At 38.8% G+C, this 22,845-nt stretch overlaps 1 protein-coding gene across 2 annotated transcripts; it reads left to right on the top strand.

Annotated features, from left to right (window-relative positions):
* The first annotated feature begins 226 nt into the window (after positions 1 to 226).
* LOC149246986 (uncharacterized) lies at positions 227 to 3,671 on the top strand. Of its 2 annotated transcripts, XM_089458092.1 has the most exons (6): positions 227 to 973; positions 1,079 to 1,171; positions 1,300 to 1,404; positions 2,046 to 2,222; positions 2,314 to 2,571; positions 2,775 to 3,671. In XM_089458092.1, the coding sequence occupies exons 1-6, from the start codon at positions 227 to 229 to the stop codon at positions 3,306 to 3,308; spliced, it is 1,914 nt and encodes a 637-aa protein (XP_089314218.1). In that variant the 3' UTR covers positions 3,309 to 3,671. The 2 variants fall into 2 exon arrangements, with proteins under 2 accessions (XP_089314218.1, XP_089314219.1); XM_089458093.1 differs by having other exon boundaries at positions 918 to 973; positions 1,079 to 1,404; positions 1,704 to 2,222.
* Positions 3,672 to 22,845: the final 19,174 nt, after the last annotated feature.

Raw genomic sequence — 22,845 nt, 5'->3', positions numbered from 1 at the left:
GGCTCCCCAACCTTCTTCTACTAGTGGACACTCTTAGGCTACAGATAAGGGTAAAGATGACAATAAGGCTCCCCAGCGTTCTTCTACTAGTGGACACTCTCATGTTAAGGGTAAGGGTAAAGATGACAATAAGGCTCCCCAACGGCCTTCTACTAGTGGACACCCTCATGTTAAGGGTAAAGATGACAAGACTGTCCCCAGCCTTCTTCTACTAGTGGACACTCTCATGTTAAGGGTAAGGGTAAAGATGACAGTAAGGCTCCCTAGCCTTCTTCTACTAGTGGACACTCTCATGTCAAGGGTAAGGGTAAAGATGACAATAAGGCTGCCTAGCCTTCTTCTACTAGTGGACACTCTCATGTTAAGGGTAAGGGTAAAGATGACAATAAGGCTCCCCAGCCTTCTTCTACTAGTGGACACTCCCAAGTTATGGAGAAGGGTAAATATGACAATAAGGCTCCCTAGCCTTCTTCTAAGAGTGGACAGTCTCATGTTAAGGGTAAGGGTAAAGATGACAATAAGGCTCACTAGCCTTCTTCTACTAGTGGACACTCTCATGTTAAGGGTAAAGATGACAATAAAGCTCCCCAGCCTTCTTCTACTAGTGGACACTCTCATGTTAAGGGTAAGAGTAAAGATGACAATAAGGCTGCCCAGCCTACTTCTACTAGTGAACACTCTCATGTTAAGGGTGAAGATAAAAATGACAATAAGGCTCCTCAGCTCTCAGCTTTCCTCTACGAGTGGACACCCTCATGTTAAGGGTAATGGTAAAGATGGAAATAAGGCTCCGCAACCTTCTAGCGTTGATAATACCAACGACTGTGCCGCTCGGACCAAAGAGGATTCCCTTCCCAGTCTCATCAAGGGCATATTGGAAGAGGCTATCTCTGAAGCAGGTGTCAAAGAAATTACGGTTGAGTTTCTGGATAGCCAAATCGAGCACATATCGCAGCAGATACAACTCATACAGGTATTTCCAGCTATATTTGTTTGTTAACTACTTGTGATTTAATTTCTGATCCTATTCTTTCCAACTCTAACGTTCGAGACTCGATGATTCGTTCATTTATTCCAGGATCCGCAAAAGTCTGATGCCAATCCAAATTCATTGGTCTTGAAAATTAATAAGTCCTTCTCCGAGAGGATGACGCCTCCAAAGTCTGGCTGGGTGCGTATTACAGCTCCACTAAAATTACCCACTTTCAAATATTTTCTTACTCGCTAGGATGGATAAGTTTGTGTGAAATATTCTTTCAACGGTGCGGTGTTTAGAACGCTAAAGTATGGCCTCACCAGGTTCCTGGTCAAATACTGACAATGGCTATTCCAAGAATCGAGACAACTCATCCTGCACGTCTCCATTTTGTGTTGTACTATCCCGGAGTCCTCCATGATTTCCATGTGAGTATATTCTAAATATTTCATATCTCCCACTTGCTACATGGATGGCATCTACTTTATATATATATATATATTTTGTTGCAAACAATAGGATAACATTATCAAAGCAGATTGTTGCAAACAATATATATATATATATATATATATATATATATATATATATATATTTTGTTGCAAACAAGGATCAGTTGGCTAAGCTTAAAGGAGAAGTGGTTCGTGCTTACGGTCCACTTTGGACCAGGCAAAGAAACTGAGGTTACTCATAACTGCACGTGACAAAGGTATTGATACTGTTTTAGGACACGACATATCGTGTAAATTCCATGAGCTGCTGCCTATTTCCTCTTCAAAATCAAAGAAACTTGTAACAGAGCTTGGGGTGTACACAAAAAATAGAGAAGAGTGTAATGGATGAAATACTAGAAACTGCTAAGGGAGTTCCGTTAATTTTGAAAGTAATAGGACAATTTTTGGGAGCAGAAGATGAGAAGAAGGAAGCTTATCGCATATTCAAAGAGGAGCGTGAAAACTGGAGTGGTCAAATATTCGATCCACTGGATCGACTCGACATAAATATGGTAGAGGATTTAAAAGATCCATTTCTGGATATCTGCTCATTTTTCGATGGATGGTACTGGCAGCCACTGGCGGATATTGTGGGAATTTCTACACTGGACAGGCTGCAAAAGAAGGGGCTCTTGATTAAAGACCGCAACTCCAGGGTAACCGTCCACGAGGTCTTCTTGATAATTGGTCTTGAGAAGTCAAAGGGAACGAGGATCATGGATGCAAATGAAATTTCACAGTTAGATACGAAGGTACATAATTAGTTCACAACCGACAAAGAATTTATTATCTATATTTCCTTCTTAATTATAAAATGGATGTTCACTAATGGTATCCATACAGGGCATAAAAGGTCTCTGGTTCACAACAGACCAAGGCCGGGAGCCTATACCGGCCAAAAAGCTAGATCAAGTAGCGTGGTCTTTAAGAATTCTTGCATTGCAAAATTTAAAAGTGGAAGGCGATTATAATAAAAATTTCCTCGAGTTGATATACTTGGATGCAGGCGTGAACCCTCTTCCATCTAATGTGTCAACATTTAAAAAGCTGACTTACTTAAGTTACTCACCTCAGGAACCGGAGGATTTGAATTTATCACAGGCAAGTTGGTTTCATATTTTAATTTTCTTAGGAACCGGAGGATTTGAATTTATCACAGGCAAGTTGGTTTCATATTTTAATTTTCTTTTAATCATTTTTAAACAATAAATGGGTAACTTCGTGAGGGTCCACTTTTTTTTTTTAATCCCTCTGGGATAGGCCTAAGAGTCCTTTTTAAACATTCCAACCTTCCACTGTTGCAGATGCCGTCCACAATGAAACGATTAAGATTGAATGGAAAGTTGTATTCCGATCAATTCAGAAGCTGTTCACTGCGTCTTCACGGCCTCCAAAATTTGAGAGTCCTGAAATTTTTCGAATTGAAACACTTGACAAAACTCCCCAAAGGGTTTGCTTCCCTTAAATGTCTGCGAGAGTTGCAAATAACTGATTGTGATGGTTTCGAAGAATTACCCACAGATTTGGGTGACTTAAATCAGATGTCAATCCTAACTATTGAAAAGTGCCCCAAGCTACGGAAGTTACCGGAATCAATCTCAAAGCTTTCTTCATTGAGACGGCTATACTTGAGCAAGGACTTTCATAGTCTTCCATCGTTGCAATATGTGGAATTGAGTTCGTTGAGTTCGTGTCCGATGTTACAAGGACAATGTATGGATACGATAAAGGAGGTGAAGACCCTTAAAGTGTTGGACATCAGAAAAAGCCAAAAGCTGCTTCAGAGATGGCAGGGACTTACAGATCCGCCAACGACTTTCTCAGTGAAAATGAAATAAGGTTTAATTATATACATCTCCTTCGAGTTCAGAAGAGGAAAATCACATGATGATCACTGGGGAGAGAAAGTGCACTAAATCTAGCTGTGTTGTGCTTAGTTTTTAGATAGTCCATCTTTTTTCTGTTCTTATATGCATATAGATATAGTTGCAGTCTTTTTTCTGTTCGTATATGCATATAGATATGGCTGCAGTCTTTTTTCTGTTAATGTGTTCCATGCATATGGACATATAGTTGTAACCAGAAATTTGAAAGGCCGTCTCATGTTAACCTTCAAATTTTCTGCCCTACTTAGATGTATCTTTCTAACAGTGTTTAAACACATTTTGTGTATTACGATGGTTTGAAAATAATGGAAATTTTGTTAAGATTATGAAGACCGATATGAGCAGCGTGCGCACTACGCACATGATTTCTTCCGCTGGAATTGCTGTGCACAGCGGCCATGGATTATACAATCTATCAATGCTGCATTGTTTACAACCTTACCGAAATCCAACGCCTTAAAAATAAAGTTTCAGCAAAGGTTTTCTAATGGATCCCAATGCGCACTTAATGAAATGCATTATACAAAAGAAATATGTCATCTAAAATAGCATTCTAATTTATAATATAAAAAAATATTATTTTACCATAATAATTTAAGATTATAAAATAAATTCATATGAAAAACTTGGTGGAGAGTGTTTATGGCACAAATTATTATTAAGTTTAATTAATAATATCATTTTCTTTTCAGTAATTCTTTCCACCGGGCTGATAGTGGGGTACTATTATTTTATCATAATAATTAAAGATAATAAAATAAATTTATATGAAAAACTTGGTGGAGAGGGTTTATGGAAAAAATGTATTATTAATTTATATAATTTTTTTTAATAATTAAAAATTATAAAATAAATTTATCTTAATTTTTATTACTAGTCGATTTGGATACTCTACACATTATTACACAAAGGAGATCTTTAAAACAATATTTGTGACCATTTTTGAGTAACTTGTAAAAAAAAAAAAATTAAATTGTCTTAAATATGTTTAAGTGAGTGTCTCAAATTATTGTCTTTATAAAGACAATATAGAACACAAGTATTATTGTCTAATAAGAGTCAATTCATTTTGTCTCTCAAGAGACTATAACTACTATTAAAGACATATTGCCTCTATAGAGACAATATGTGTTTAATCTCAATTATTGTCTCTCTAGACACAATAAAAAATACTCTTTAGAAACAAAATATAGAATCTACTATTAAAGACATATTGCCTCTATAGAGACAATATGTGTTTAATCTCAATTATTGTCTCTCTAGACACAATAAAAAATACTCTTTAGAAACAAAATATAGAATATGAATCTTTTTGTTTTTCCAGTGATTAATTCATGTTAGGACACGATAAAATTGAACCACCAAGCTCATGCTTACAAGGTAGGTGCTCTTCCATTAAGCTAGCACTGATGAGCCTTAATATTGCAAGAAGAATGTTGCAACTCCCAAGGCTACCAGCTTTATTTATCAACCTAGGGTTCATACAATCTTAAGAGGTAACAATGTTATATGCTTAGTAGGTTAAGCTCTACTCAAGTTACTCTGAGGCAATAAACCAAACCAAGGTATACAAAAACCACTCTATCAACTGAATCTAAATTTGCAAGAAAAAGATATTGCATAAAAGGAAAATTCTAATCTACTTGCAAGAATGGAATTGATACTCTACTTTGCAAAAATGTAAAGGCTACTCTACTTGCACAAATGTAAATTTTGCATCAAAGGGAAACCTAGTCTATGCATAATAAACAACAATGCTTGAAATGGAAGCCCTAGCTTAATAAGCATAAAACAAAGAAATGTGACCTAATCTAACTCCCATGAAGTAAAGCTCATGAAATCAACCTTCAATCACCGCATTCAAGAGAGATTATATCCTATCAACGAAGTTCATTAAGTGCCTCATAAAGTAATAATGTAAATCACCACTGTCCTATCCAATTCATCTACCTATTTACTAACCCTAATTGCAAAAATGAATTACAGTGGTAGAAAGGTAAGTCATAAGTGATATGTGTTCTTCCTCGATCATGGTTTCAAAGCCTAAGGGTGATTATTAAGGGCTAGGATGAAAAAAATCAAGCTTTAAGGACAATTCTGGTCAAGTTTGGAGAGATTCTACATAGTGCTACATGATGCTACAAGATTGCTACAGGATGCTATAAGATTGCCTTGTTTTGCTACAGGATTGAATCTATGAGTATTTTGAGGGCTAAAAAGGAGATCTAAAGGTGGGAAAGGGTAATGGAATGTAGAAGAAGGTATTATGAGGTCCTTTCCAAACTTAGTACCCCTTAGGGTCCCCTCTTGAATGAGGAGAAATGCACATGGTGGCCTTTAACAAACCAAAAATGAACTCTCAATGAACAATGTTTTGAAGGAGTTGTTAAGGGGGAAAGAAAGGAGGTGGTAGTATGATGAGGAGTGCAAATGACAATATTGTACCCTGTAGTAAATAGTATGACTTGCAAACCACAAAAGTTACTTAATATTTCCAAACACCTAGAGCATGTGAACAGTGCAAATTGCAGAAAATTGAAATAACAAAGAAAGGATGAGTTGAATTTTATGCAAGATCTTACAATTGTATTCAAAGAAAATCTATCTTGTAGTCTCTACACAAGACCTACAACCACAAGATATTATGCTTCCTATGCTTAAAGAAATCTGCTAAACTAATTACCAATTTGTAAAAAACCTGGATGCAAAAAGAAGGCTAATCAAAGATCTAACAACTGTAGAAAGAAAATAACTATATCTTTTAGGCTTTCCAACACAATATTCTCCAACCACACTTCCCACAAGAGAGGTGATTGAAATACCTACACAAAAAAATTCCCATAAATAAATTCTGCTAGAAAGGAAAGGAACTACTGCGAGTGAAGAAAATGCATGAATATATTACAAAAGGAGAGAGGTTGGAACCTTTGGGTTGGGCCCTAACGCAAGGGGACTCAACCCTCTAAAGAAAACTTGGATGTAGGATAACAAAAGGCTTCTCGTTAGTATAAAACAATGCTCAAATACATGATGAAAGGAATGAAAATGACAAGTACAAATTCCTAGCTCCTAGTAGTCTTCATCTTCTCCAAAAGTTCGAATCCTATTGAGCCCTTGGCCTTCCTTATTTATACAAAAATGACTGAGGGGTAGCCTCCTTGGAAAGAGGATTGTTTCCCTCCAAAATCCCTAATATGGTGAATCCAACTCCCTAAGATCCTCACATTTCTTGAGTGCGTTAGCTGTTAGTAGATCATCGAAATGTGGGTGAGTAAATATAGGGAGCAAGTCAAGTTGTAGGCGAGTAAATACAGGGGAAAAGCCTCCTACATCTTCTCCAGTTTCCTCCAATATATCTATAATATTAAAGGCACTCTTTTCCTGCACATTAATCATGTTAGGCCACATTATATGAGAAACGTCATTTAGTCTCCCTAATAAACAAATGTTAGTAAAAAATATGTTATCAAATGAGAGGAAAGAGGTAAATATACATTGAAGGATGGTCATATGGACGTTGTTATATACCTATTAATGAGGACCATCATCACCCCCTACTGAAGGTGTTGCTCACCCTTAGAGAAACTTAGCCACTTAATTCCATGTCATGCATAGCCCTGGTGGCTTAACGAATCTCCCAAGATATCTTTGAAGAAGTGCCATCTTGAGGGTGGAACCTTACTTTTTTGTCTATTTTTGTACACTCTTGTTGCTCTTCAATATTTTCTTTCCTTTCTTGTGGCCCTAACAACAAATGAGGTATGAACTTGAGCCCAATCCAATTGGCCTTCAATCTTTGAACTATCCTCTTGTATAAGGGTGTCTTCTCCAAGGCATTCCTTAGTCCCTCTAGAAAGTGGTATTTTCTTATTTGCAAGCTATGTGGTAATGAATTCCATATCCTTTGACAAACTGATGGCAATCTGGTTACAAGCGTGATTGACAAATGTTCAAACCCTGATACAGCTTCCTCTAATTTTGGCGGAATCCCTTCGTCTTTCTCAACTGGAGTATCAATCATCTATTTCTAAACTGACTGTTTAATTAATTTTTTCCTTTTTGGCTGCTATAACCAATCCATCACTGCTATAGAACTGTACCATCCACACAGCATGAATCCGGGTCTTCCCACACCAAGCAAAATAAACACACAAAGCCGGGTCTTACACCCACACCCAGAAAATCCGGGTCTTCCCTCTACACCCACCCTCTTTACACCCTCTACACAATGGATAGATTCTTTATGAGGTCCCCTGCCCAAGGAAAGACTCCCCCAACCAATAGATATAAGGCACCACAATAGATATTTGTCTTAAGACACCCTTAGTCAACCCTTATTAATAGCCCAAACCTTCATTATTGGGCACAATTTCACAACAGAGGCACTTAACACTATCGGCCCTGTTTCCCAAAAGAAATGCGTTAACATGCAAAATACACTATCCATGGGTTATTCCATGAGAAATAGAACAACACTATCGGCGCTTCGTTGTCTGCATTTCCCCGATGCGATATAACTATGGCACTTATCAGCAATTGCAATCGACATGTTCAATGCCTCCCCGCTAGTCTCCTTCCGCTTAAAACTTGCGATGCGATAACTATTTGTGATGTGAATAGTTATGCAATGCGCCGATCAAAGTGACACGATATTATACTCTGCCAATCCAATGGTTGCGATTGATCACGATCCAACGGTCACAATTAAATTGCATATCGCATAGTCACAATCCTCCAAGCCAGGCTCTGTCCGCTCTAAAGCACCGATCCAATATCCTTACGTACCTGATATGGATATAAGCCACCCTTTATAAGATTTCAAGTCCGGATTTTGAATCCATTCTATGTTTTCGCTGTTTCTTAGTGTAAACTAAAAGTTTGCTTGCGGGACTTTAAAATGATATATAAACTGAAAACAAAGGAGCGCCGATAAGAGTAAAACATACAAATTACTATTGCGGGCTTTATCAAAGCATTAGATGGGAAACTAGGTCAATCGTGCTGTTAAAAGACTTAAGAAGAAAGCGATACAAAAATACACCGATTATGCATAAATTCTAAATTTCAGAGACAAATTGGTATGCTAATGATGCACAGGAAGATTTCAGAGGTCAAATTACCTCCGGGATTGACCAACACAGATATTTCGAAGGAGATTATCCTTTGGGATTTGACAGAGAATTTATCATTCACATACACAGAACTAAATCTTCGAAATCTACTGAATTCGCTCCAAGGAAGCCAAATTTCTTCAACCGTCAAAATCCCTTTACAATAGCATGAAAGTTACATAAGTATTGGTTCATCCTAACAACCAGATCCTAATTCAAAGACTAAAATTTATTAATCCTATCTGTTCTGTGAGGCATCCTCCTCGAGAATCTCCATTATAGCTAACTAACTAGAATTTATTACATCATGATCAAATCCTATATTCTAGCTCTATGCTTAACTAGGAAAACATGGAAATTGATGGCTAAAGGATCCCACTCCTTTGCCTGCAGATTTTTTTGTATTTTTGGAATAATTCTTTGAATTTTTCTTCAAGCCTTATGCTCCTGCATCACAAACCTGCAAGCCCTTAGTCCCTACCACTTTGAAATTGTCATCAAATTGCAAGATTCCTTGCTCCTTCTTCTCTATGTAGAGTGGTGCCAATTTGGGATCCTCAAAGATGATCCTATGGTTGCTGATAGTAAGGTGAGGGGCCCTCAAATATGCTTTGACCCATAGGGGCTCATTATTTTCTCTAGAGATTACCCTTTCTTCCTCTTCAACCCTTGCCTCCTCATGGGTAAGCCAAGAGGCCAATTCCATTACTGTACATCCCCCATCCTAGAATATGGATCCCAGAAGTTCATGTCAGTCAATATGAGGTTGTGCATGTAGGGTTATGCCATCTTAGCTTTATCCTCCACACTAGCTCTATGAACTTGTTTGAATCGATATATGTGGACCGATGCAAACTCAATCCATTAGCAAAAGCTTTTATTCTCTAAAATTTATTGCTAATTTTAGTAGGAAATTTTGGGTATAGTTCCTCAAAAATAAATCTGAAAAATTCACACTGTTGAATGAGTTTTAAGGCTATAATAGAAAACCAAAGTGTAAAATACGCAAAATTGTTAGATCAGATGCAAGAGGAGAGCATGACTTGAAGGATTTAGCAATTTTTTGTAGAAAACACAGAATTAGATGAAAGTTCACCACCTCATATGCTTCACAATAAAATGGAGTGTATAAACAAAAGAATTGGATCATGACAAACTTGGCAAGGAGCATGATCAAATCCAACAAATCTTTCAATAAGTTTTGGGCTAAGGCTGTTATTACCCACCATTTTTTGGGTGATATCCCTAGGAGAAAATTTTTCTCCAAGATGGTGCTCAGCCAGCAGCCAACAACCCCTTACAACCACTAAATAGCTCGTTGTGCCATTTCTCCACCACTTGAGCCAGCGATGTGGTCCCTCATCCATCTACCATGATCGTATGTTTGAAGGCGAACCTCCCAAACCTAAAGGTATGCCTTGTCATTTGGTAATTGAGTATTGTAGTTTTCTTATCATGGACACTTATGGGCATGGATTAATGGGGGGATTCGGCAGAGAGAATGGGATAGGTTTGTGCCTTGTCCCCTAGACCCCTTTTAGATGTTAACCTTAGACTCTAGACTCGTGGGATCTATTTTACTGACCCTTCGGCTTTAGGGATGGTATTACATATGAAACCGTGATTTTGGTTGCGTGGTCTCGCCCCCTCATCCATATATATTACTCCCCTTCCACTCATTATAAACCCATTCATCATTTCTCCCACTTGGGTCCACATTCCTCTTGCGGTGAAGTAAAATTATAAGTGGGGACACAAACAAATTCCTCTAGCCCGATAATGGGTCTAGCCACAACTAATACATTCTATGGAAGATTTCCTTAGGTTATAACCAATTAAGAGGGCCTACCTCTTATTACGCTTATCCCGTTTGATAATTTCCTTGCTTTCTCGCTCCAGCTATCTCTCGCTTCCTTCTTCAAGCACCTGAAACGAGTAAACAACAACAAACAACAACAATGATAATAGAAAAATTGCAATTCAACCTACTTAACAAGTCAAGAAACATTAATCCATGAATATGTAAGATGACAAATCATGTAGGAAATCAATCGATAGTTTCATATTGAATCAAAGAGAGATTACAACCATTGTATTGACATTGCCGTTCTCCTTTGACAAGACCAGGTTCCCAAACACTTCTGTTAGCATTTCATGATGGCCTCAATCAACAATAGTTTTAAGGCTCTTCTCTTTAGGCTTCACTCCAAACCAAAACACACTTCTCCCTCACACAACTAGAGAGCTACAACTATGAATAGCTTGCTTGTTTACTCCAAACCAAAATAGCACTAGCACACCAACATCAACACTAGTTTGTGCTTGGGAAGAAGGGAGGTTTATATAAGATGAATGGATGGGAGATGGATCCTCTTCTCATGGGAGAAGGTCTTATCCCTTGAGGTAGTTCCACATTATAGGGGAAAGGAGCCCAAACTGACATCCTCGACCCCATCCAGCAAAACCATCTACCAGACTTTCATTACAAAGCTTCTAGAGCTGGAAGCTTCGGCTCTTAATTTAAAAAACTTTCCATAACAGGATTGACGTGACTGGAACACAGCTCAATCGCTCCGATTGGAACTAAGGACAATGCTAATTTCTGTACATCAGCGCGGGGAAGACAAGGGTCATTAGCATCGGTCTTGTAAACTGGGCAAAACAGAAGTTTCAAGGGAAAAGGTGCAAAAGAGAATTGATGTACTCATGAAGAGGGACACAATGGGGGTTTCTTCTTGAAGGGAAAGCATGTAGGGTTCACTGTAGAGGTCCTCCAGGATCAAGGAACGGGGAGTACAGGGACAATGAAAAAATGTTGTGTAATAGATGCCCCTAAAGCGTGAAGGCCGAACTAGAGTGAGGGATGAAATGCTTTATGAATCAGTGTGGGGAACCATAGTCTTCCCGTTGGAAAACCTTCAAGCAAGTACAAATACATATACATAACTGATGACTCTATTAAATGATACATGAATCGAGGTATGGATGTAGCCATCTAGAGAATGATCATGTAACTGGTTCCAATTATGGGCACAAGCATCCATCAAAGAGGATCATAATGAAACCAAGGTATGGTCGCAACCATCAATAATGAGAAGGATCACATATGATAACTCATGGTATGGTTGCACCCATCCATTTGAAAGAGACATGCATGTCAACGTAACCATGTCATATCATTTCACAACCTAGACTTTTGTGATCTGAGCCTAGGGTATTGTGCTCCAACACGACCCGATAAAAGTACAAATTCTAACATGCGAATAGATGTGTTGACGTCGAACATGCTAGAAAGTCGCTTGATTACTAGTAAATTATGTAAACTGTTAACAAGTGTGAGAGAAACCACCAATAATGATAATGGTTGTCAAGGTACTATCAACACAATCCATAGAATGTGAATAGAGGAAATGAAGTTGAACACTTGTGAAATCACTCGATCGAAAGCCAATGATGTGAACTTGTCATCGAGTGCGAAGAACTTGCCATTAGGGCATGCAAGCTCTAAGGTACTGCAAGGGAGTCACTCGGTCAACTTCCTGAATAATGAGCTGAAGTTGACGGGAAACGTCTGTGTCGAAGGAGGGCCATAATGTCTCCCACATCATTGACATGAGACGAAAGGATGCAAAATGATTTTGGGCGATACAGAGGATCAGAGGTAAGTGTAACTGCAGAAGGACAACTCTTGAACATATCGGCGACACAATTGGAAGTTTGGCAACTTTTGGATCCATAGGATCGGTGGTCATGATGATGTGGCAGAGATCAAATGGAAGGCAAAAATGAACGGCCCAACCCAGGAAAGGTCAAAAATTCAAAGGAGGATATACCAACCCGACACGAAGCAAAAAGTTTCATGTTCAAGAGTGAGCTACTGACACAACTCATAGATTTCCAAATTTTCCCCCACCATTTCTGGCAAGTACCCCAATTATTTTTTAATCACAAGCTTGAAGGGGATAGCATATGCTTGCACTGCCAGTTCATCCTTCGAACGAATCCGACCTAGTAAGTTTAGCGAGCCCTAGGAAGGAGAAGCTCATGTTCATCAGGGTGACGAATCCGATGTCCTTTAATAGTTTAACGAGTCTGAAAAAAGTGTAACTCAATATATTTTTCATGTTTAGAGAGTTTGAAAAGGACATGTAAAAGAAAACTCCACATGGTCCATTTTCGTACATTTGTGTCTCTCGAGCCCGAAAAGGTAGAAAACGATACTCGAGAGAACTGCTTGACCATTTCAGTCAAGGAGTACCTTTTTCGTAAATAGTGCCTCCCAACCCGAAAAAGGGGTAAACTTATACTGGGTGCATGAAGTTTCGCATCAGTTAACGAGTTCGAAACGACAAGGGCTTAGCCATCTTTTTGCTTTTAAAGGGTCGGAAAAGAGCTTGAAAGCGGACCCCCCATTTTATTCTCTTTTATGAGTCAAAAGGGAAAATACTCTCCAATCTTTTCATACGAGCTTAACGAGTCGAGAAAAGAGCTGAAATGTGACTCATCATCATCGTCAAACACCCATCACCTGTCATTGTGCAAAAAGGTAAAGTGTATTATCCAATTCTTGAGGCAAAATAGGTTAAAATATTTACAAAAACTTGATATTTTCATGAAAAAAATGAATAAAAAGGAGAAAAGTAAATATATTTTTACCATTTACCATTTTACCTTGCTGTGAAACGTTTTACTCACTTTTGCCCTAATTGTTCTGGAGCAGATTGTGGGAGATCCGGGAGGTCATTCGCTGAGTCATTAGTCACAGGTAAGAGCCAAAGCCCTGAGCTCCATTTTCATATCCTTTTTTCCTATTTTTAACCATTTTTTGGGTTTTTGAGGGGGTTTTGAAAAAAAAAATTGCCCTCGGTTGGCATGACTTCTGGGCACGGAATCGCACCAGTTGAGGATGATTAACAAAGCCAATCGCGCCGTTAGTGCAACTATTTTTAAAACAGGCACATCAATGCCATGAATGGGGAAAAACCCTATTTCCTCAAAAAATGACCATTAAACCTCAAAATTTATGGGCCAAGCATGATTGTTGACTCAAATTCATGGCTTTTGAATGAAAGAATCACCGAAAATGGTGGACTAGAAAGAACGAGAATATGAGGATGTTGACACCTAGGCAGTGAATGATCCAAATTGTCTGGAAGCTTTGAGGGCTTTTGGGCTCCTCTAATTCTTTCTCATGCCAGGGATGCGAGCCCAGCCCGAGTTGCTTCGGTACCTGACTAGTCTTTGGGACATTAATCAGGAAAAAATTGTCATTGGTGACCAGGAAGTGGAGTTGGAAACTTCAGATATATACTTCATCACTGGACTGTTCTGTAGAGGGGAACCAGTGAACTTGTATGGGTCACGACCAATTGGGGCAAGTATATCTTCATTGATTGGCCGAACACTGCCCTGAGGCCCTGAAATCCAAAAATGGGAAGATAGATATTTCCAGTGTTTGGGATTTGACTCTGAGAGTGCTTCTGTTGACCATCAACAGAGTGGCGGGGTCCCAAGTGGAATATGAGACCAACAAGTTGAAGTTCCTTTATGTTATCGACTGTACAGACCCTATGATCTTCAATTGTGCCAAGGCCATGAAGACCAACATAAAGCACCAACTGTCCAAAGATAAGGCGTGGAATCTAAAGCAATTTTGTTTCAGATCTGTGCTCGTGACCTTTTTCTTGGTACGGGTGCCATTGTTCCAGTATCAGCTGACTAAGGTGGATCCTCCTATGCCACGTGATCTGTGAATGGCCCACTGGAGTCATTTTATGCCTAGGATCACTTGGGGTTAGTACATGTCATACTGACCAACATTCTTTTCATGGCTATGATGATAGAAGATTGTCATTGAGGACTGGACATACAGTGGCACCAACTTCCATGGAGATATAGATATGCCCTTACCAGATGGAGAGGACTTCGATGATGAAGGTAAAAAATCAACTTTTAAATTTTGATGTGCTTATAACATTTCTCTTGTTAATGCAGACGTTGGACCAGAGCGACCTGTTGGGATGTCCCAAATAGCTAGGCAAGTCCCTTGCCCGATTGATGATGTTGCTCCTTATCAGGAGGGGAGTGACAACGAGGAGGAGATCACGAGGAACCTTGAGGGGTTGACTCGTGGTATCCCGGAGTATGCTCAGGTAGGAGACATTCCTCGTTAGTACCAAAGGCACACGATGGGAGTCTTGGATCGGATCCGCTGATTTCTGACTCGTATTACATGAGCCATATCATGCTACCATGATCAACATGCTTATTAGTTCCTAGGTCCAGCACTTACATTTTTTGAAGCCTGCGAGCCACCGATGTTATTGTGGACACACATATTGTCTTTTGGGGTTCTGATGTATCAAAAATTATCACCATATATATATGCTGTATTTTCTTGTCTACTATGGTATAAATGGTTTGTTTTATCTTTTCACATGTTTTGTAAATGTCTATCCAACACATAATTAGCTAATGCATCTGTCAATTTATTCATGTGTCTAGTAATATGATGATATGTAATGTAATCAACATGTCTTTCCAGTAGATGAATACGGAGATACATTCTCAATATTTGAGGGTTTCTAACGAAATATTTCCCGTTGAGTTAAAGGACGACAAGCTGCAAATCTAGGTTGACAACCAACTCTCTAATGTAGAGAGCAATGGCTTTTGACAACAATTCGATGACCGCACTGTATTCAGCAATGTTGTTAGTTGTACGACCTAGACAGATACCTTAAAGGTCAATCAACTCACCGTTAGGGTCATAAATAGCCCATGTCGCAGATGATAGGTTCCTGGTACTACAACAAGCACCATCAGGGAAACCGATGTGGGGAGTCGCAAACATCTACAAAGCAAGAAAAACATAGTAAACAAGAAAGCTATTTGAAAACTAACATACAAAACCACAATGCACAGAAATGAATGACACACTAATGTACATAAGTGACCATGCAAGATGACCTAAGCATAGTACTTCTTGAGGTAAAGCCCGTTTCAGGACTTATCCAAAGGATTTCCTTCATAATCAATAAGCTCATAGGCTCCTTTCTGCAAAACACATTTCACAATGTAGGGCCCATGCCACATGGGTTCGAACTTGCCTGCCCCCAACTTGTCATTAGATTGGTCGTATAATAAGACCAAATCACCCTCAGAGAATGTGCGAGGGGAGACTGACTGATCAAAATGGGATTTGACCCATTTCTTTTGTGCTTCGATGACCAAGGCAGCGAGACAGCGAGTCTCTTCCAGTCGTTCTAAATATAAGAGGCGTTCCTCCTGAGGCAATGTTTCGGGGAGGGGTTAAACATCTAACTTGAGTGAAGGAATATCGCATTCGATAAAAAATGTTGCTTTCAGACCATAAACCAGTTGGAATGGTGTGAAACCAATTGCGTCTTTAGTTGAAGTTCGGTAAGACCAAAGAGCTTAAAAGAGCATGAGATGCCAATTTGACTTGTGCATCTCAATAGTACGCTGAAGCATTGTGACCAAAACCTTGTTCACGGCTTCAACTTGGCCGTTGGCTAAGGGTAATATGGGGTTGAGCCATCGTGGCGCAAGCCCAATGCGGGTGTCAACTCAACCATCATGTAATCTCTAAAATGGGAGCCATGGTCTGTGACAATGGCTTGAGGTACGCTAAACCTAGAAATAACATGGTTGAAAAGGAATTGAGTCGTCGTCTTATCGTCTACAGAGTGTGTAGGCATTGCTTTGGCCCATTTGGTGAAATAATCCATAAGGACGATAATATAGCCATGCCCCCCAGCCGAACGAGGGTTACATGTCATATAATTGATGCCCCATTTGGCAAAAGGACCAACTGTAATGACGAGGTGTAGGTGAGTGGGTGGAGCATGCATATTGCGTTGGTAAATTTGGCATTCATGGCACTTGCGAACAACAAGAATGTAGTCTTTGAAAATAGACGTCTAGAAAGAACCAACGCGAAGGATTTTTTGAGCGGCAGAGTAGCCAAACATATGACCACCACATGCCCCAGAGTGGCAATCATTGAGAACTCTTTCAAGTTCCTCGATCGTAAGGCATCAACAAAGAACTGAATTAACACTGACATGGTATAAAGTATCGCCAATAATATGGTAGGGTTAGGAGTGATGTTAATCCTTCGGTGATCATCCTTAGTCAATGCGGACCGGAACGTGGACGTCTAGAGATACATGATGATATCACTGTACCATGGATCAAGGGTGCTAATCAGGAAGAGAGTCTCATCTGGACGTTGTTCATCTGCACTAGTAGGAAGAGACTTAGAGGGAAGGGGACAAATCGATTGGACGAAAACCAGTGACTTCTTAGATTTGACAGTAATAAATACCAAATTAAATTCTTGCAGGATCATGATCCATTTAGAATATCCCCCCCCAACAACTGATGAGTCAAGATATAGGTCATGGGGTTGCATTCAGAAATCACTGTAGTCGTACACAGAAGGATGTAGTGTCAAAAGCGTTGATCAACCTAGACGGCAGCCAAAGCTAACTTCTCAACATGTGCATAACACGTTTCGGCGTCGAGGAGATTATGACTAAGGTAGTAGATCACATGTTCATTGTTTTTTTTGTTGTCTTGGACCAACACCATAGCAATGGTGCTAGGGGCTGCAACTAGGTAAAGGAAGTAATTTCAATAATATCCTGCGGGTGCAACAGAGGAGCATTTACAAGGACGGCCTTGAGACCATCAAAATATTTTTGGGCCACCTCATCCCATACAAAGGGCATTCCTTGTTTTAGCAACCGGGTAAATCATGTAGTTAGCTCAACATAATTGGGTATAAAACGACGAAGAAAGTTGGCCTTTCCTTGTAGGCTCTAGAGTTGGTGTAGTGAGGATGGAGGGGGTAAGTTTACAATGGCCTCAAATTTCAGCAGATCAAGGAAAATACCGTCCTTGGAAATGATGAAGCCGAGGAGTCGTCCAGATTCTATGCAGAAAACACATTTGTGTGGGTTTAACCAAATGTTATAGTGTCTACAACGCAGAAAAATTTGTCGAAGATGGTCCAAGTGATCTTGCCACTTACGGGAATGAGCGAGAAGGTCATCCAAGTAAGGCTGGACAATGTTGTGAATATCATGAAACTCATAGGACATTGCCTACTGAAACGTAGCCCCAGCATTTTTGAGGCCAAAAGGGGGCTTTTTGTATGTGAATGTACCAAAGCTGTCTTTTCTTGATTGGCCGGTGCTATGTTGATTTGGTTGTAACTAGAAAAACCGTCCATAAAGGAAAATATCTCGCTCCCGACACATTCATCAATGATTTGATCAATGAAGGGAGTAGGGTATTTATCGTTAGGACAAGCACGATTGAGATCTCAATAATCAACGCAAATGCAAATCGTGCCCTGTTTTTTAGTCACCGAGACAGTATTTGACACCCAATCTGTAAGAGGGATGGGATAGATGAACCTAGCTTTAAGAAGTTTTTCAACTTCACCCTTAATAACAACGGCTTTCCTATGGTGCACCGGGTGGAGCCATTGGCGAACGAGCTTCGCATGCGGATAAGTTGGTATTTCGTGCACCACAATGCTAGGATCAATGCCAGGCATTTCTTCGTAGGACCATGCAAACATATCATGGAATTCCTGAAATAGACGAGTATAAGTCTTGATCTCATCCGAAGAACAAGATACCCCAATATGAACATGTTAAATGATACGAAGCTTGATAGAAATATCAATCGGCATCGTTTGGGTAATATTACCCAAATTTCCTTTTGACCATAGTTCATGAGTCATGATCGGTGGTGGAAACGAAGAAGAGGAATCTTCGAAAGCGGTAGACATAACCTCCGGACGAGGCAGGAATGAGGAGCGATGATGAGTATTGATCCAAGGTGGTTCCTCGAGAGACATCACTTCCATGATGCCTTCATCGGCAAGGAAGGTCTCGACTAAGGGATCAAGCGATTCCAAAGCGCTAAGCCATGGGGATTGAGAGTACGTATCGAGAGAGGTCTTCAAAACATAAGAATCAAAGTTTGTGGAACTTGAAGCCAAAAAAATTTCCACGTAATTGACTTCGGCGAGACTAAGCGGCATAACCTCGCCCCAGGTATCAACAAGATCTTATGAAGGTATGACCCAAGGATCAGATTTAACCGAGACCATGTTGACATAAGAAACATGAGGAGGTGGGAGCGGGAAAATTCCCATCAAGACAAAATATTTAAAAAGACCTGCCCCCACACTCTCATAGGGAGCACTAGTGTGCTTGACATACAGAACATTTCCATCCATGGAGGAAGAGGCAAATAAAGACAGTTGGTCGACAGTGACAATATTCCCTTGATGGGGAAAACGTATCACACGAAATAAAGAGGAGGTTATGGAATGCATAGCATGGGTCCAACTTCTGCCTAGTAGAAGATTATAATTGAGATTGGCGTCAACAATCTCTACTTCGACTTGCACTGTCTTCCCTTCCAGAGTAATGGCAAGGTTAGGTAAGATGCCGAAGGGTCGCGAATCGTGCCCATCGAAAGCTTCCAAAGTATCTGTATATTATATTGATTGAGAACATGTAACAATACATAGTACAATACTCCTCACAAGTACTCAGTACTATCTCCACCTGTTACACACAAACTAGCTCAGATCTGAATCAATCACAGGTTCAAATCTCCTCCGCTGCTTGCCTGCCTCCACTGCGCAATCCTACTTGAGAATGGATGAGAATGGCTGATCCAAATTCGTATTCCCCTTGGCTGAACCACACAATCCTCATTGGCAATACTCAATCCATTGATTGTGCAAATCTCATGCACAACTATAGTCACAACTGACAGCTGTCTTGCCCTTTCACTCACCTCTAACACTTGTCTCCATTGAACTGTCCATGCACTGAGTTAACTGATGTATTCTTTAGTTGCTTTATGAGTTAATAATTAGTGAATTAATTAATAATTAATTCACATCACTCATCACTAGTGTATTCTGCAGTTAGACTAAATACAACTAGTTCAACCAAGTCAAACTGAACACAACTCCATCAACTCCTCAATCAACTCCACCAAACTCAATCACTTGAGTTCTAACTGAAGTCCATCATGCAATAGCTCAACTGACCCATAAGAAAAGTGTATTTCCTTCTGACAGTTGCATGTGACACATATGTAGCTCGATCTGAAGTGCTCCAAGAGGATAAGATAATGTTTATAGTCCAAATATTTTTAAGAGCTAATAATATTCGACTGTTCTATTTTTAGCCTGGCAGTCTAAAAATAGACTCCGCCCATATGTCTAAAAATAGAAGTCCATATATTTTTACTAACATGACCAATCATCCACAAATAGCATCGTGCAACTCATAGACCATGATCCATATGTCTAAAAATAGACTTTGCACCAAAAATAGCCTGTGGGCCCACTTAGTGAAGGCGACTTCTTTTCACTAAGCTCCATCATCTTGTTGCATTTTCAACACAAAGTGTTCGGAGATTGGTTCAAAAGAAGAGAACCAATAGCCTTCCAGCATGCGGTTCACATGATGCAAGTGTTGGGCCGTGAATACGACCACTTTTTAAACACTTATTTCACCCATTTTTACTCTTCTTTATCATGTCATTTATTATAATTTATTATATAAATCCATTTTATAATGATTTATGCTCTTATGGATGAATATTATTTATTCTCCTTTATTTCTAATAAATTGATGATTATGCATGATTTTATCAATGATAGTTTTAATAAATTGGTTGTAACATTATTCACCATTTTTAGCCTCCAATACAATTTCCAGATTGAAGATTTGATCATTAAATATTCCCACTCAGAAATTCGTTGGAATAAGAAGTGAAAGTTTTGTGGCTGCGATTCTGGGCAAATGGAAACGAATCTGGAAAATCCGGAACATGGGTCTTGTCCAGAACGAACCAAATTAACTTTAGTAGAGAACAGTTTGTCCAAAAACAGTTTGTCCAAATTCAGTTTGTATTGAGAGAAACACAGGGTTCTTTGAGCACGATTTTCTCAGATTTGCTGTGTGGCCGTTTTCCAAATATCAGCTGAAAAGCCAAATTTGCCTTGCTCTTGTTGAAAGATGGATGGAAATATATTTTCTTATTGATCAATTAGTTAGAAACAATCCAATATTGTTATGAGAGATCATATTTACCATTTGATTTCTCCTCTTTATGATTATAAAAGGAGAGTATGTATAATGGATTCAAAATAGAGGATCGCTGAGAGAATGCAGAATTATGATTTGAGAATTAGAGATTCAGAATTAAGGGTTCATGATTCATGATAGGATAGGGGGAAAAAGGGATTGTTGCATGTTTTAATTCTCAAGGCTTTTGCTATTGTAATGCCAACCAAGTTTAATGATTAATATATCATTTGGGAATTGTTGTTCATTCTTCTCGTCTGAAGTAGCCGAGTAGCATCCGCTGGTGGCTAAGGGCCCAGCCTCTGGTGAATTAAGCTGTTGCTGTATTATATCTTTACGATTTCTGTTGTGTGATGGTTTGATCTAATTCTTCTTCCTTTGAATCACATTGCTTCACAGTTTCATGTTTTTATAGCGTGCTGTTATAGTATTTTATGAAATTGTTTTATTGCACAAGTTGTGATTAAATCGCGTGGTTGTTCTTTTCCATCATAACAGAGATTATTATCCTTTTCAACGTATATTGTTATGTTGTTCATTTCAAATGTAAAGCTTCGCTGTTCATTTCAGACTTTGATATTCATTACAAATTGTTGGTTATTCGATTCCATTAATTAGAGTTTGTTGTTCAGATTTATTAAATAAGATTCGATGTTTAATTCCTTTAATTACAGTTTGCTGCCCATTTACTTTGCTGTTCATTTATGATTAATTGCAAAGAGTTTGCTTTTAAAGAGTTTTCCTAATTTACTTTTAATAACAACTTTAGTTCAATTTCTATTTCCTTTTAATTGCTTTAAAGCAAGACTGTCAACTGTAAAGAACATTGGCTATTGCTTCCTCATTCTCAGATTGATTGTCTTGTTCGAGTTTGATTTCAATTGCATCAATCTCTAGAGGAATGAGTTATTGCTACTATATCCTCGACTGATATTTGCTGAGTGAATAGTTGGATTTCAGAGCATTTGAGTTTATGTTGTTGTAGTTAGATTTCTTTTCCAAGCATTCATTTTCTTTTGTATCTTAAGCACTATACTGCAAAACATTACTCTTGAGTAAATAGCCGCCTCAGACTGAGTACACTCTTGAAATAAAAAGTCGTCCCTGGGTTGACAATTAATGTGAACATAATTAGGAGTTAAAAAGACACCTTTTATCGCTCAACATTTTGGCACCGTTGCCGGGGAGAGTGTAGCCATTTTTAAAGAGTAGTGTGTACATGATGAGTGCTTGTTAGGAAAGAGTTGGGTATTAAAAACGGAAGGTAAGAACCTGCGTATGGAGCATGTAGAATCCCTGCCCCCCACCCGCTTTCCAGCAGGATTGTTAAAGAACTTAGGGTAGAAATAAATGTTTGAATTTTTGTGTGAATGACTAAAAAAAAATAGAAATTTTGAAAAACAAATCTCATGATTTCTCTCAAGTGATGATGTAAGCACCACCCATTTCACTAATCAATTGACAGGAACATTTGAGGAATGAGCCTCAAATAAACACATGAAGAACATCTTTTATTTTGGTAAGAAATGGCTCACATTTCTACTTTTGAATTCCCTATCAATGATCTAGGAGGAATGATACAAATGCACATAATTCCCCCATCTTCTATACCAAATTTTCATGGTTTGACAAATGAAGACCGAGATACATTTTTATTTGAGTTTGAAATACTTTGTAGAGGATATGATTATTGTACTGATAATCAAAGGTTGAAAGTGTTTCCTCTTACTCTAAAAGGAGCAGCTCTCCGATGGTTCATGAGCCTAGGTGGGAACTGCATCCAAACATGGGAAGACATGAAGAACATATTCTTGAAGAAGTACCAAGACTATTGCAAAGTCGATGAAGATATTTTCAATATGATACAAAAGGAAGAGGAAAGCTTGGAGGACTATGTAGATCGATTTCATTACAACCTTCAAAAATTAAAACATAAGCATTTGGAAAAAGAGATCTTAAAAACACTCCTACTCAAAGGAATCAAAGATGAATTTATAGAACTTTTAAATCTGATAGGAAAAGGTGATGTTTTTCAATTATCATATGATGATGTTTGTGAATTGTGCATAAGGTATTCAAGAAGAATCTTCAAGGCTGGTAAGAATTCTAGAGATGATTGTTTTTTCTTTTACAAATCTGCTACAAGATCAGGAGACATAAGAGATGAAATCAATGTTTTATTTGAAAATTTTAAAGTTGATTTTATTAGCTCTCTAAATGAAAAAT

Source organism: Pinus tabuliformis, chromosome 7, assembly GCF_031772625.1.
Source record: "Pinus tabuliformis cultivar Carrire ecotype Pingquan chromosome 7, CPIR1, whole genome shotgun sequence".
In the NCBI taxonomy this organism is placed as follows: Eukaryota; Viridiplantae; Streptophyta; class Pinopsida; order Pinales; family Pinaceae; genus Pinus; species Pinus tabuliformis.
The sequence above is the reverse complement of the archived record's forward strand: the minus strand, read 5'-3'. Positions and strand labels throughout refer to the sequence as shown.